General features: G+C 40.6%; 1 protein-coding gene across 1 annotated transcript in view; it reads right to left on the bottom strand.

The window, feature by feature from the left end:
• Cfap53 (cilia and flagella associated protein 53) overlaps nt 1-16,579 on the bottom strand; it is a 49,011-nt gene that overhangs the window by 4,286 nt on the left and 28,146 nt on the right. Inside the window, exon 7 of the mRNA XM_059246295.1 lies at nt 9,012-9,114. Within this exon, the coding sequence (XP_059102278.1) occupies nt 9,012-9,114 (103 nt within the window). The remainder of the gene's footprint in view (nt 1-9,011; nt 9,115-16,579) is intronic.

Raw genomic sequence — 16,579 nt, 5'->3', positions numbered from 1 at the left:
CTCTCTCCATAGCTATTCAATATAGGACTTGGGAGTCTTAGCTAGAGCAGTAGCATAACTGAAGGACATCAAGGGGATACAAATTGGAAAGGAGAAAGTCAAAATAGCCCTATTTGCAGATGATATGGTAGTACACATAAGAAACGCCTACAGCCAATAAACACTTTGACCAAAGTAGTTAGATACAAAGTTAACTCACAAAAATCAGTAGCCCTCCTATATGCCAATGACAAATGGACTTAAAAAGAAATCAGGGTGACATTACTTTTCACCAGAGCCTCAAATAATATAAAATATCTTGGGGTAACCCTAACCAAGGAAGTGAAAGATTGTATGATAAAATTTAAGACACTGAAGAAAGAAATTGAAGAACATATCAGAGGATGGAAAAATCTCCCATGCTCATGGATCAGTAGGATCAACATAGTAAAAATGCCCATCCTATGGAAAGCAATCTAGAGAACCAAGGCAATCCCCATCACTATTTCAACACAATTCTTCACAGATTCTGAAAGGGCAATTTTCAGGTTCATATGGAAACACAAAAAGCTCAGGATAACTTAAACAATCCTGAATAATCAAAGAGCTCTTGGAAGTATCACCATCTCTGATTTCAAGTTGTACTACAGAGGTATAGTGATAAAAACAGCATGGCACTGGCACAAAAACAAACGTGATAATCAATAGAATCGAATTGAAGCCCAGATATAAAGCCCACACATCTATGGACACTTGGGTTATTTTTTTTATAAATAAGCAGAAATATACACTGAACAAAAACCAGAATCTTCAACAAATGGTGCTGGTCAAACTGGATGGCTGCAAGTAGAAGAAGCCAAATAGATCCATTCATATCATGCTGCACAAAACTAAACTCCAAATGGATCAAAGACCTCAACACAAAACTAGATACACTAAGCCTGATACAAAAGAAACTAAGGAATGGCCTTGAACTCATTAGCACAGGAAAAGACTTTCTGAACAGAACAGCATTAGCACAGGAACTAAGGTCAAGAATTAACAAATAGGACCTTAATGAAAGTTAATGAAAAGCTTTTATATGGCAAATGACACTATCATCCAGGCACATTGGCAGCCCACAGAATGGGAAAGATTTTTACCAACTACACATCTGATAGAGGTCTAATATCCAAAATATATTAAGATATCAAAAACTAGATATCAAAGAAAACAACCTGATTTTAAAAAATGAGTTACAGATCTAAACTGAATTCTCAAGAGTAAACTCAAATGGTGAGAAACACTTCTAGAAATGTTCAACATCCCTTGTCATCAGGAAAATGTAAATCGAAACTACTTTGTGATTTCATCTTATACCCATCAAAATGGCTAAGATCAATAAAACAAGTGACCGCTCACCCACTGCTGTTGGGGACTGTAAACTTGCACAGCCACTTTGTAAATCAGTGTGGCAAAAGGCCTTCATAGCAACACCATAGCCAAGGCTGTAACCCTATGCCAGGCTAATCTTCTCATCCCTTTCACAGATATCTCCACAGTGGTCCTCTCTTTCTAGGACGGCCCCTTCTCCTAAAGGTCCTACCTACAACCTCCTTCCTTATCCTTGAAACTCTAAAACTTACTTTTCATCAATCTCTCTTTGTAGCTTCACACCATCAGTTACCCATTGTAAGTGGAAGTTTCTGTCCTGCCAGCAACTCCCAAATACCTGGCAGCTGCTTCCCAAATAATTGACTCAGAGGCTTAATATTCCTTATAAATGTTTGGCTGATGGCTCAGGCTTATTACTAGCTAGCTCTTACATCTTAAATTAACCCATTTCTATCAATCTATTGTATTGTCATGTGGCTGTGGCATTACAGGTCTGCTGTCATGTTGCTCCTTGGGTGGCTGGCTGGTGCCTGCTTTGACTCCACCTTTCTTTATTATTATATTCCATTTGGCTTCCCCATCTAGCTATATTCTTCCTGGCTATAGGCCAAATCAGCCTTATTTATCAACCAATGAGAGCAACACATATTCACAGCATTACATCCTTCTGGCGTCTTTGATGGAATTAAAGACTAGATAGTTATAGTTATTGTTTTCTTTAGTTATAATGAAAGATAAATTAGATACAAAACTTTAGGCTCATCAAGACAAGATAGATAATTAAGTATTTTCTCTAATTTTGTCAAATGCAAATGGATTAGAATTGTGACTGTAATTCTTACTTAATAACTGTTTTTGTTTTACTATATTAAAGTTAAAACCTTGCTTTTTAATTAGACAAAAAAGGGGAAATGCTGTGGGATAATGCTCTTGTACACTGGAAAGATTTGTCCCTTGAATTGATTTAATAAAACACTGATTGGCCAGTAGCTAGGCAAGGAGTATAAGTGGTGTGACCAGACTAGGAGAATTCTGGGAAGAGGAAGGGTGGAGTCAAAGAGTTGTCAGCCATATGCAGAGGAAGCAAGATGAGAATGCCCTTTTGAGAAAAGGTACCATGCTATGCAGCTAAACATAGATAAGAATTACAAGTTAATTTAAGTGTAAGTGCTAGTTAATAATAAGCCTGAGCTACTGCCTGAACATTTATAAGTAATATGAAGGCTCCAAGTCAATTATTTCGCAAGCAGCTGCTGGGTATTTGGGAACAGGCAGGTGGGAGAGAAACTTCCATCTACAACCCATCACATGCAGCCTACCCTTCATGTTTTAGCCTTCATGTCTCCAATCCCTGCACTCAGCCTTCCTTCACCCTTCTATCTCCCTGTATCCATGCCCTCCCCTAAATAGGGATACTTTATTGCCAATGAACACCTCCTCCACTGATCTCCTTCACTTCTGAAATTATGGATAGCACTCTAATACCTCTGTCCCAGAGGCTCGTGACTGCTTCACTCATGGCAGTGTCTTCAAAATAGCCAGCTATGCCATCACTGAGGAGCTGTCAAATCACTCCCTACCACCTCAGACCATGGAGTCCAGCCCCTCCTTCCCAAGACTACCTCTCAGCAGGCAAAACTCACTGCTTTCATTACAGCACTGATCCTAACCACCAATGCACATGCTTTAGTCAAAATCTTATTGGTATGAATAGACACCATGACCATGACAACTCTTACAGAGGAAAGCGTTTAATTGGGGCTTGTTTATAGCTTCAGAGGTTTAGTCTATTATCCTCATGGTGGGAAACATGATGGCACTCAGGCAGACATGGTAGAGAGTTCTACATCTGGATCCATGTAGAGAGTTCTACACCCAGATTCAAAGGCGGCAGGAACAGAGAGAGAGAGAGACAGAGACAGAGACAGAGAGAGACACAGAGAGACAGAGAGAGACAGAGAGACAGAAAGATAGAGACAGAGACAGAGAGACAGAGAGACAAAAAGACAGAGACACTGGACCTGGGTTAGGCTTCTGAAACCCCAAAGCCTACCAACAGTGACACACTTCCTCCCAACAAGGCCACATCTTTTAATCTCTCTCAATTAGTACCATTCCCCAGTGACCAGGCACTCAAATATTTGAGCCTACAGGGGCTGTTCCTATTCAAACTATCACAACACATATCAATATCAGGCTTGGGGTCAAACACCTTTACCCACTGACCTATTTGGGACCCTTATTTCCTTTAATTGAGACAGTTTATTATGTAGCCCAGGCTAATCTTGAACTAAATACATAGCCAAGGATACCTTAACCTCCTAATCTCTGCTTACATCTCTCCAGTGCTGGGATTACAGGTATACACTAGCATTCCTAGCCTGCACAAGTATTATTTTTAATATTAGCTGGTGGAATGATGAGAATTCTATTTAGCCTTTGCCTCTAGTAGGGAAACATATTTATAGGGCTTTTAAAACCCTTGAAGGAGCAAGAATGTCTTCTTTAATTCACCAAACCAAGTCAGTTTGTGGTAAAGAGATGGGTCCCTAGGTAGCTTCAAGACAGGTTTCTAGTCACCAGAAAGACAAGTTCTCAGGTAAGCTGAGGCAGGTATTGAACCTACTACATAGCTGAGGATGACCTTGAACTCCTAATCCTATTGCCTGTACCGCCTGAGTGCTAGAATTATAGGCTTGTGCCCCCACATCTGGCTTGGGTATTTTCTTCTTCTTTTTTTTAATCTTGAATCTAGGGCCAGGGACATGGCTCAGTGGGTAAAGTGTTTACCATGCAAGCATGGGGACCTGAGTTCATATCTCCAGAACCCACAAAAAGTTGGGCACAGTAGCATGCATCTGTAATTCTAGCATTCTGATTGTCACTTGCCTGTGTCTCTTTCTTGGTTACCAGACTACTAAAACAATGGACCCAAGAAATTTGAGTTTGACCGTAGCAGAATGCCTAGGTTGCAAAAATGGGCAAAATCGAATTTCTCTGAGATCACAGCTGGCCTTTGCTCCCTAGCTAGTCTGTCTTGATTGAGCAAACAGTTCCAAGAAGGGACTGTTGCAATCTGCAAATAACTTCATCATAGTTCCTACTTCCTCACCCCCAAGTCCATCACCTGTCCCTATAAAGATTTTGAGCCAGCTCCAACCCTCCCACCTCCAGGCAGACCCTGCATTCCCTTAGGAGAGATGCTGGCCATCGATGTGTGTGCTAATAAACCCAGCTCATCTGTTGAGGTCAGACTCTGGTCTCTTTCTGGCCTTTGTCTCTTTATTCTGCACTTTGGTCAAAATCTAACAGCCCAGGAATATCTTCTCGGCTGAAACTCTAGGGGCAACAAGGGAGAAATAAGTCTCCCAGAGAGACATACAACATGTTGGGAAGACTTTCAGGAGAGACTTTCCCTTCGGTTAAATCTCACCCTCATGTCAGGACCCCTGAAGATGGACTTGAGGGGTTGCTGGATCTCTGTGTCCCTTTTTCCAATGTGGTCACATTCTATAAAACCTTTGTTTTCCTGCTTTTAACTATTAATTTGGCTTTTTAAATTGGCTCATAGAGACTAAGTGGCCAAACCTAGATTGTTGGGGCAAAGGTTGTGACCCCAAATCTGGTAACAATCAGGCAAGATGGGAGGTACTTTGGTGGAAAAGAGCACCAGCCATGCAAGCATGAGAACTTGAGTTTAGTTTCCCAGTACCCACATAGAATCTGTGCATGGTTACACATACTTGCAGTCAGCCTAGTCAAAACAGCTAGCCTCTGGCTTAGTGAGACACTTTACTTTAAGGAAATAATGTGGAAAAAGGAGTGTGGTGATATTTTATCTGTGAACCTCAATAAAGTTTATCTGAGGATCAGAGGAAAAAGCCAGCCACTATAGTAAACATAGAGGTCAGGCAATGATAGCACACACCTTTAATCCTATCACTTGGATCCTATGTCTGGATCTCTGTGAGTTCAAGGCCACACTGGGAACAGAGCCAGGCATCGTGGTACATACTTTTATTTCCAGCAGTAACCATAAAGGTCTGGAGGTCTGTACAGACAGACAGGAAGTGACAGAGTGGACAGGAAGAGGAAGTGTTGTAGCTATGCAGAGTAATGAAATGAGATGGCAAAACAGAAAGGCACATAGACATGGGTATACAGGAAGTAGGTCTCTTTGGCTGACAATCTCTAAGTGGTGAGAACGTGACTGGCTTCTTTTTGCTTTTCTGATCTCTCGGTTTTAACCCCAATATCTGGCTCTGGGTTTATTTATTAATAAGGCTGTTTAGCACTTTGTCTTACAGAGGACAGGATCTACTCTGGCCTCCACATACACAAGTACTGACACATGAACATAAGCACATGTGCACACATACTTTCACATGCATGCAAAACATTCTCTCTCTCTCTCTCTCTCTCTCTCTCTCTCTCTCTCTCTCTCTCTCTCTCTACCTGAAGCTCATGAGTCAGCTACCTGGTGTATGCAGCAAACAAGAGACCGGCCCAAACAAGGTAAAAGGGCAGAACTGACCTCCACGTGTGCACAATGGCCTGTACATACCCACGCTCACACATGAACACACACGTACATCACAGATACACATAAAGGTTAAAGTTTTGAGTCTTACCACCTATATTCCTAGCATTTGGAAGTCAGAGGCAGGAGAACCTCCACAGGTTTGAGAAACTCCAGACTATCCAGGACTATATAGCAAACTGTCTCAAAACAAAAGAAGCCAAACAAAAATAAAAAGGAAAACAAAGAAAAAACCTCAAGCAAACAAACAAAAAACCAAAAAACTTGTCAGGTGTGGTAGTGCACATTGTAATCCCAACACTCAGAAGGCTAAGGCTCAACTATGAGGTAGAGACCAGCTTGGGCTACATGTTGAGTTTGAGTTCAGCCTGGGCTATGTAGGAACACCTTGTATAAAAACACAAAAGTTTCTTGGATAATGCTTAAAGAGCATCTGGAATGAGAAAGGTGGTAGCCCCACAGAATGTAAGGTATCTCTTCCATTAGTGACGAGCAGGTAAATATATGTAAAATATGTTTCTGAGTTCTATGAGCAGGCCTAGGAAACTTTGAATTTTGAGAGAAGGAAGTAGAAGCCTCTGATTTTTATAGGTGGCCAGAAAAGCCTGAGAGCTGGGCTTGATACTTAAAATACGTCTTGTGGGACAGCCCCTAATCCTGTGTGGTCTGTGTTATCTACAGTTAATGTCATAATTTGATTGAACTGTTGGATATTCAGTGTCTAGAGAATCAGATAATTGGTCATTGGTGTCAGTACAAAATCGACCAACTTTCATAAGAAATAAAGAATTGTTTAGATATCCCTCTGTCGAAGATTCTGTCTTCCAAGACTATGTTCTGAGATGGACTTTAATCCTACTTCCCTTCTGACATGCCTTTCTGCCTTGAGAGGCACTGCTATTCTAACCAGAGGTTCTTTCTCCATCACTGTGAATCTGCACAAACCCTGTATGTGTCTGTGTGACCCAAGGCAAAGGAGGTGCTCTGCTGGTCCTTCTCTTAGTCTGGGTCTGGAAACTCCTGTTCCTTATAATACTTGCTATGCAAATACCCTCTTTCAGAATAGGTTGCTCTACTATCAGTACTCCAGGCCTCACAGCTGCTAACACAGGTGAGATCCCCAACTACAGTGAGACACACCGCCAGTGATGAATGGTGTCTTTAGGTCTACCCCAGTGTCTAGCTGCTAACACAGAGGGGATCCCCAACTATAGTGATGAGTGGTGTCTTTAGGTCTACCCCAGCCTCTAGCTGCTAACCCAGGTGAGATTCATGACTACAGTGAGACACACTGCCAGTGATGAGTGATGTCTTCAGGTCTACCCCAGTCAAGCTTCCAGGTGTACTCAGCCTCAGTTTACATCTGAGCTACATGAGCTATCCTAAGCAAGAACCACTGAGTCGAGCTTTGCCAACTTGCAGAATAAGAAAAAATAAATGGATTTATACCACAAATTTTGAAGGTTTTCAGGCAGCAATAGGAATCTACAATGCTTCCAGTTCACACTCTTTTCTTATCCCCCAGTTGATTTGATATTGGGTGGGAAGGGGTGCTAATGAAGATGTTTTCAAATCTCCAACAATAAAGTAGGAAGTAGGAAATCGGAAGGAGGGACTGCCAAGGTAAAGGAGCTTGCCACCCAATCTCATGACTTGAGTTTGACCCCTACAATCCATAAGGTAGAAGGTTAAAACTGACTCCAACAATTTGCCCTCTGATTTCCTATGCATGCCACCCTTTAGAGCTGAAACAGTCATTTGAAGTAAACAGGGTAGGCCACATACTATTTTTATCAAATTGGCAAAAGGCTTAGATACAAAATCATACTCTTCTAGGAAAAAAAAGAACATATTTATATGCACCAGGTATCAGTGAATGGACAGAACCCCTCACCCCAGGGCAGAGAGGATGACTGAATTAGAGGATACAGGCCTTCTTCTTCTACTGCACCCCATGGGAAGACAGTGAGGAAAGCTGCAAGGAGATGGTGGCCTGCTTTTCCCCCTGAGCCTGACTGGGTCATCATAAGGAAGCACACTGATCCCAGAGAAGACTGTCACAGGAGGACAGTGGTGTTTCCAAAAGCACCAAAACACATAAGTGCATAGTCTTGGGGACACATACAAAGAGCGCTGTGCATGTGAGCCATTTCTGCTAATCTGGCTATTAGGCTACTCTGGTCTATGCCAAGTGTCTTCCTCAATCACTCTCCATGTTATTTATTGAGGCAGGGTCACTTGTTGAACTCAGAAGTCACCAATCTGGCTAGTCTAGCTAGCCAGCTTGCCCCAGGGATCTCCTGCCTTTGTGTCTTAGTGCTTCTAGTTTTTATGTGAGTTCTTGTGATGTGGTCCAGTCCTCAAGCTTCTGTAGCAAGGACTTCATCCACTGAGCCACCTGCCCAGCTCCCCAGTCTGGTAACAGACACTTTTAAGTAGACCCTCCTGGGAAGTCCTCTGGTCACTGGAATCTTGACCTTGATGGAAATATTGGGATCTCAGCTCCTTCCTCTTCCTGTCTCTTGCATCCCAGCCATGAGGTGTTTAGATTTCTGCACTGTCATAGGCCCAAAGTGATAGTGATAACTCACTGAAACTCTGAAACTGTGAGGGGGAAAAAACCTCTTTAAAAAGAAAAAGAACTGACCAGGTAGTAGTGCATACTTTTAATTACAGCACTCAGGAGGCAGAGACAGGAGGATATCTGTGAGTTCAAGGACAGCCTAGTCTACAAAGTGAGTTCCAGGACAGCCAGAGCTACATAGAGAAACACTGCCTTGAAAAACCAAAACCAAAGAAAGAAACAAAAGAAGGAAGGAAGGAAGGAAGGAAGGAAGGAAGGAAGGAAGGAAGAAAGAGAGAGAGAGAAAGAAAAAACTTCTGATAGAGGGTAAGGATGTAAAGACAGGATGAGCATAGCTATGTACAAACTACCATAATCCCAAAATGGAAAGAAAGAAAGGAAGGAAGGAAGGAAGGAAGGAAGGTTGTAGATGTACCAGTGCAGCATTAATATAAAATACTATCAGTAATGTATGGATTAATAGTGCATTATCCTTATGTTAAAGATACACTTTTTTCTACATAAGAAATGGTAATAAAGAGAACAAGATCATACCTGGCAAAACTCTCCCTCTCTTCACAGTTAAGTTCTTTCAGGCCTTCATTTATACGTTCTTGTTCTATAGCCAATTCTTCTTGTTCTTTGAGTTTTCGTTGCACTAAGAAAGAAAAGAGAAATTACTTGACAAAGTTTTTTTCAAGCAAGACTGGCTGATAACTTTGTTGGCACTAATGCCATATTGTCTTCAGAATTGCTGGGGCTCCATTCTATAGAATGGAAACATAGGGCCAGTAAGATGATTTAGTGGGTAAAGGCTGCTAAACCTGAAGGCCTGAATTTGATCCCTGGGACTGAAACATGGTGGAATGAGAAAACTGACCCCAACAAGTTGTCCTCTGACCTCCACAGGTGCCATGGTGCTTTTGTGCATGCACACATACACCTACAATCACACACACACACACACACACACACACACACACACACACACACACACACGAGAGAGAGAGAGAGAGAGAGAGAGAGAGAGAGAGAGAGAGAGAGAGAGAACACAATAAATAAATAGATAAATGCAATAAAATTAAAATATTTTTTAATCAAAGGAAACGAGAAGTACAAGCCAGGTATGCAGTTGTATACCTGTAGTCCCAGGTACTTAGAAAGCTGATAGAAGAGTATCACTTGAATTCAGGATGTTGGGGCCAGCTAGCTAAGATGTTGGGGGATATTATTTTAAACTGTATTACTTTTGTTTATGTTACATTTGTTTAACTCTGTGAAGCTGTGTTACTGTGCCTGTCTAAAACACCTGATGGTCTAATAAAAAGCTGTATGGCTAATGGTGAGGCAAGAGAAAGGATAGGCAAGGCTGACAGGCAGTGAGAATTAATAAGAGAAATCGGGGAGGAGAGAAGAAGGAAGGAGAGAGGAAGGAAGAAGAAAGACTTTAGGGGCCAGCCACCCAGCCACCCAGCTACACATCCAGACACTGACTAAGAAGAAAAGAAAAGGTACACAGGAATAGAGAAAGATAAAAGCCCCAAGGCCAAAGATAGATGGAATAATTTAAGTTAAGAAAAGCTGGCAAGAAACAAGCCAAGCTAAGGCCAATCATTTATAATTAAGAATAAGCTTCTGTGTGAGATTTATTTGGGAGCTAGATGGTAGGCCCCTCAAAAGAGTAAAAACAACCAACACATTTTTGGCATATATCTACCTAGGTAGGGCCTGAGAAAGCTGAGGCAAAAAAGATACCACTCCTTTAAGAGGCACTGCTGTTCAGCAGGCAGCACTAAATAGAAACAGCAAGCTAAGTAAAAAACAAAACAAAACAAAACATCCCACTTGCTTGTGGTTTCCTACAACTAGGAAGGTTGAATGCAGTTCCAGATCAAACAAACCTCTAATGGGGCCACAAGCTTTAGGCTTGGCTCTCATGAACCTAGAAGAGGGCAGAGCTAGACAAGAGGGTGGTGTGGAGGACCAGGTGTAGCTTAGCAGTCTAAAGTTTGCTTGTGCAGTCAAAGTAATAAAGTCTTTAAAGAGAGAAGAAAATAATGAAAAAGAATAAGCCACATACAGATGGGGAATACACAGGGAGTCTGGAACCTGTATGTTATTGTGTTGATTTTGAATGTTTTGAACGTTGATAAGCAAACAACAATTGCTAAGAGATATGGGATTGAAAGAGGAAGTGTTGAAATAAACCAGCCTATATACTTTAGGAATGCCTTAACTTTAAAATATCAAAAAATGTATTTGTCAAAGAGAAATAAAAATGCTTTGGAGAAGAGGTTTTGCTTTCATTTCCATAGGAAACAAGAGGCTGTGTATTCGTGCCAGGTTAATATGGATCAGTTATGATCAAGGGAGACCTTCTGAAACTTGACAGGTGATATCTATCAACAAAGGTTACTTCTGGCCTTTCCAGGACTTGGCCATTATCTCAAAATTTTCTCAGGGACCCTAAAGATACTTTGTCCACATAGAGCAGGAAGCAGTTTGGAGAACATGATGTCCACATTCCCAAGAGAGGTATGGGAGGCTTTTGGTTATTTAGTGGGTTATGGATGTTTGTTATATTTAGAGGAATACAGGAATATAGGATAAAAAGACAACTATTAATCTCAGATATTGTGTATTGGCATGGATTTTGGTGTATTGATACAAAGTTGAAGTTACTTTTGCTATATTGTATATATGTTTTTACTCCTGTTTGAAGTATATTGCTTATGTAGCTCATTTTAAAAATACAATATATAACTAAAAATGAGGTTAGCAGTTAATCTATAATAAGGAAACTTGTAGTCACATTAGGTATGTTTTCAAGGTTAAATAGATATATTTAGATAGATAAATGGTTTTCAAACACTTCAAAGATCTACAGGATATGGCATTTAAAATATTTTGTTAACCTAAAGGTTTTCATGACAATGAGACACATCTGCTCCTGGGAGTACCAATTTACTTCAGAGATGATGGGAATTGAATGAAGCTGCTTTCATTGTGGCAAGGTTAGTCACTGGGCAAAGAAACTGCTTTTGACTGGACTGCCTGACTGCATATTGTATAAGCTTTGCAGGACCCACAGTAAAGTGACCAATGAACTTTGCAAAAACAACGCAGGATAGTCCTTCAAGGTTCCTGCTTCACAAAAGAAACTGACAGATATTCTGCAGGACAAAGAGGAAACCGACTGATGAACTTTGCCAATACAAGGCAGGACAGTCCTTCAAATTTCCTGATTGTCTGAAAAGTGTGCCAGATATTCTGGGCCCATAGGCTGATGCTAGATGCCCCAACATTACAGAGGAACTTTGGGTGACTGTACAGGCAGTCAAATATCTTTGTCATTTCTAGAGTTTTTGGAAATTTTTTGCAATGCACTTTTTGTTTAAATAATATTATACCATTCTAGGGCCTTTGATGCAGTTGAAGACTAGATAGTTGCAGTTTCCTTTAGATATTATAGAAAGTAAATTAGGTATAAAAATTTGAATTTACTAAGATAGGATAGATTATGGAGTATTTTCTTTAAATTGATCAGCTACAAATAAATTGTAATTCAGTACATTTTGAATGTAATCTGTACTTGATAATTGTTCTTATTGTATACAGTCTTACTATGTTAAAGTCAAAACCTTTCACTTTTGTTGAGAAGAAATGGGGGGAAATGTTGGGGAATATTATTTTAAAATGTATTACTTTTGTTTATGTTGCATTTGTTTAACTCTGTGAAGCTGTGTTACTGTGCCTGTCTAAAACACCTGATGGTCTAATAAAAAGCTGTATGGCTAATGGTGAGGCAAGAGAAAGGATAGGCAAGGCTGACAGGCAGTGAGAATTAATAGAAGGAGAAATCTGAGAGGAGAAAAGAAGGAAGGAGGAAGGAGGAAGACTTCAGGGGCCAGCCACCCAGCTACACATCCAGACACAGACTAAGAAGGAAAGAAAAGGTACACAGGAATAGAGAAAGATAAAAGCCCCAAGGCCAAAGATAGATGGGATAATTTAAGTTAAGAAAAGCTAGCAAGAAACAAGCCAAGCTAAGGCCAAGCATTCATAATTAAGAATAAGCCCCTGCATGTGATTTATTTGGGAGCTAGATGGCAGGCCCCTCAAAAGAGTAAAAACAATGAACAACAGTAACATAGTCAAATATTGTCTCAAAAACAAAAGGGAGATGTACTTCTCTCCAGGAATAAAGCTGTGATCCACACAGATTTCTTCTCATCATTTTGCACTGAAAATTTGTGAGTAGCCTTTTTATAACAGATTAAAATATGTCTTGGCCAGACCTGCTGATTAGGGAACAGGCAAGGTACTCCCTTCATCTTCAGTGCCCATGATCCCTCCTTAGCCAGCTGAGCCTGCTCCAGTCTACTGGCCACAAGCAGCCCATCGTGGAGTGGACTGGAAAGACAGCCTCTTCTTCTCTATCCACCTCCTACACTTCATTCTCCTCCCAAGTGGTCTAGCCCACTGATCACCTACAGGTACCAGGTTTGGTAAGCTAAAAATACATAACAAAACTCACAACCAACAAACTAACTCCGGATACCCAGGACTTGTTGGAAAAATACACCCAATACAAAAAAGAATAAGAAGACAGTGTGCCCCACCCAAGCACCAATGGTACAGTAATGATCCCAAAGGAGAACAAATTAGATGAGATAGAAAATATGGAATTCAATCTTCTATGCTCTTGGATAGGTAAGATCAACTTAATAAAAATGTCAATCTTAGCAAAGTAATCTACAGATTCAATGCAGTCCCCATGAAAATCTCAACACAATTCTTCACAGACCTTAAAAGAACAATACTCAACTTCATAGGGAAAAAAAAAAACAAAAAACCCAGGATAGCCAAAACAATGCTGTACAATAAATGAACTTCTGAAGGCATTGCCATCCCTGACTTCAAGCTCTACTAAAGCTATAGTAATAAAAATAGCTTGGTATTGGCTTAAAAACAAACACATGGACCAATGGAATCAAATTGAAGATCCTGACACTAATACACACACCTATGAACACCTGATTTTTGAAAAAGAAGCCAAAACTGTACAATGGAAAAGAAAAAAGCAGCTTCAACAAATGGTGCTGGCATAACTGGATTTCAACATGTAAAAAATTGCAAATATATCCATATATATCACCCTGCACAATACTCAAGTCCAAGTGGACCAAAGAGATCAACATAAATCCAGTTACACTGAACCTGGTAGAAGAGAAAGTGGGAAGTAGCCCTTAATGCACTGGCACAGGAGATCAGTTCCTAAATATAACACCAGTAGCACAGACACTGAGAGCAACAATCAATAAATGGGACCTCCCGAAACTAAAGCTTCTGTAAGGCAAAGGACATGGTAAATAAGACAAAACAACAGCCTACAGAATGGGAAAAAATTTTCATCAACCCCACATCTGACAGAGGGCTGATCTCAAAAATATATAAAGAACTCAAGAAATTAGACATCAAAATATCAAATAATCCAATTAAAAAATGGGTTACAGATCTAAACACAGAATTCTCAACAGAAGAATCTCAAATGGCCAAAAGACATTTAAGGAATTGCTCAACATCCTTAGTTATCAGGGAAATACAAATCAAAATGACTCTGAGATACCATCTTACACCTGTCAGAATGGCTAAGATCAAAAACACTGATGACAGCTTATGTTGGAGAGGATATGGTGTGAAGGGAATACTCTGCTGTTGGTGGGAATGCAAACTTATACAGCCACTTTGGAAATGAGTACAGTAACTTCTCAGAAAATTGGGAATCAATCTACCTCAAGACCCAGTGATACCACTCTTGGGCATATACCCAAAGGATGCTCAATTATCCCACAAGGACACTTGCTCAACTATGTTCAAAGCAGCTTTACTTATAATAAACAGAACCTGGTAACAACCTAGATGCCCCTCAACTGAAGAATGGATAAAGAAAATGTGGTACATTTACACAATAGAGTATTTCTTAACTGTAAAAACAATGACTTCATGAAATTTGCAGGCAAATAGCTAAAACAAGAAAAAATCATCCTGAGTGAGGTAACCCAGACTCAGAAAGACAAACATGGTAAGTACTCACTCATAAGTGGATACTAGATGTAAAACAAAGGATAACCAGACTATAATCCATAGCTACAGAAAAGCTAGGTAACACAGAGGACCCTAAGAGGGATGCATGGATTGTCCAGGAAAGGGGAAATAGATGAGATCTCCTGGGTAAACTGGGATTGGGGGTGATAGAGGAGAGGGAATAGGGGATGAGAACATGAGGGAATGGGATGGTCAAACTGGGAGAGGGAGGGAGTGGGAGAGCAATGAAAGAGATATCTTGATAGAGGGAGCCATTATGGGGTTAAGGAGAAAGCCAGCACTAGGGAAATCCCCAGGAATCCACAAGGATGACCCCAGCTTAGACTCCTAGCAATAGTGGAGAAGGTACAGGAACTGACATTCTCCTATAATCAGATTGGTGAATATCCTAACAGTCATCATACAGCCTTCATCCAATAACTGATGGAAGCAGATACAGAGATCCATAGCCAAGCACCAGGCCAAGCACCGGGAGTCCAGCTGAAAAGATGGAAGAGGGATTCTATGAGCAAGGGTTGTCAAGATCAGGATGGGTAAATCTACAGAAACAACTGAACCAAGCTCGTGGGAACTCAAAAACTCTAGACTGACAGCTGTGGAGCCTGCATGGGACTGAACTAGCCCCTCTGCATGTGAGAAATAGTTGTGTACCTTGGTCTGTTTGAGGGGCCCCTGGCAGTGGATCTATCTCTGGTACATGAGCTGGCTTTTTGGAGCCCATTCCCTATGGTGGGATACCTTGCTCAGCCTTAATGCAGGGGGGAGGAGCTTGGTCCTTCCTCAACGTAATGTATCAGGCTTTGTTGACTTCCCATGGGAGGTCTTACCTTTTTGGAGGAGTGGTTGGGAGGTGAGTTGGGAGGAGATGGGGGAGGGGAGAGCTGGAGAACAAGTGGGAGATGGAACTGTGGTTGGTATGTAAAAATGAATAAAAATTTTAAAAAAAGGAAAAGAAAACACGGGATTCAAAAGGACCGTTATAAACAAATTCAAAGAGTTCAAAGAATTTGAAGAGAACACAAACACCTCAATGAGCTGAGAGGACAGGGATAAACTGATAGAAAACTCAAAGTGAAATGAAGGGGAAAATGAGGGAAAAAAATTCATGAAAAGTTCAATGGAAAGCCTTAGCAACAAAATGAGCCACGTGGAAAACACAAAGTAGAAGAACAGGATCACAGCCTCAGAAAATATGAAAGTTAACACATGAATTGAACATACAGGGTCTCTGAGATACTACAAAAAGACCTAACCATGAAATGTGAGCATAGAATAAGGAGAATAATTCCAGGTCAAAAGCAAAGTAATCATTTTTAATAAAGTTATAAAAGAAAAATTTCCAATTGTGAGATTCCCCTACAGCTACTAGAGGCCAACAGAATGCCAAATAGATGGGACCAGAAAAAGGACCCATCACATATTACAGCGAAATTGCTAAAATCTCAAAATCAAGAAAGGGTATTAAAAGCTGCAAGAGAGAAGGACCAAGTCACATATAATGGCAGCCCATTAGAATAGCAGCTGAAAACTCTATAACAACTTCTAAATTTACATTTAAATTAATTAATTAAGTGTATGTGTTGATTATCTGTGAGCGTCTGCTCTCTCCTTCTACTGTGTGGGTTCTGAGGATCAAGACTAGGTCATCGGAGACTTATTTGGTTGTAGCAAGCTTTCTCAAATGTAGCCAGACTTTCCTTTGTGGGACCAACAGCTCCCCAATAATGACACAGAGACTTAATATTAATTATGAAAGCTTGACCTTTAGCTTGGACTCTTCCTCAACTAGCTCTTATAATTTAATTAACTGTTTTTATTAATCTACCTGTGCCTTGGTTACCTCTCCTCTGTACTGGATGTCTGACTTGCTCCAAGTCTCGCTGGCATAATCTGCACACCTAGATTCCTTCTCTTCTTCCTCTCTTTCCCCAGAAATTCCATTTATCCTCTCATACATAGCTGTTAACCATTCAGCTCTTTATTAAACCTTGGCAAAGATACATCTTCACAGTGTA

This window comes from Peromyscus eremicus, chromosome 19, assembly GCF_949786415.1.
Source record: "Peromyscus eremicus chromosome 19, PerEre_H2_v1, whole genome shotgun sequence".
Classification (NCBI taxonomy): domain Eukaryota; kingdom Metazoa; phylum Chordata; class Mammalia; order Rodentia; family Cricetidae; genus Peromyscus; species Peromyscus eremicus.
This window is presented reverse-complemented; position numbering and strand designations above follow the sequence as displayed.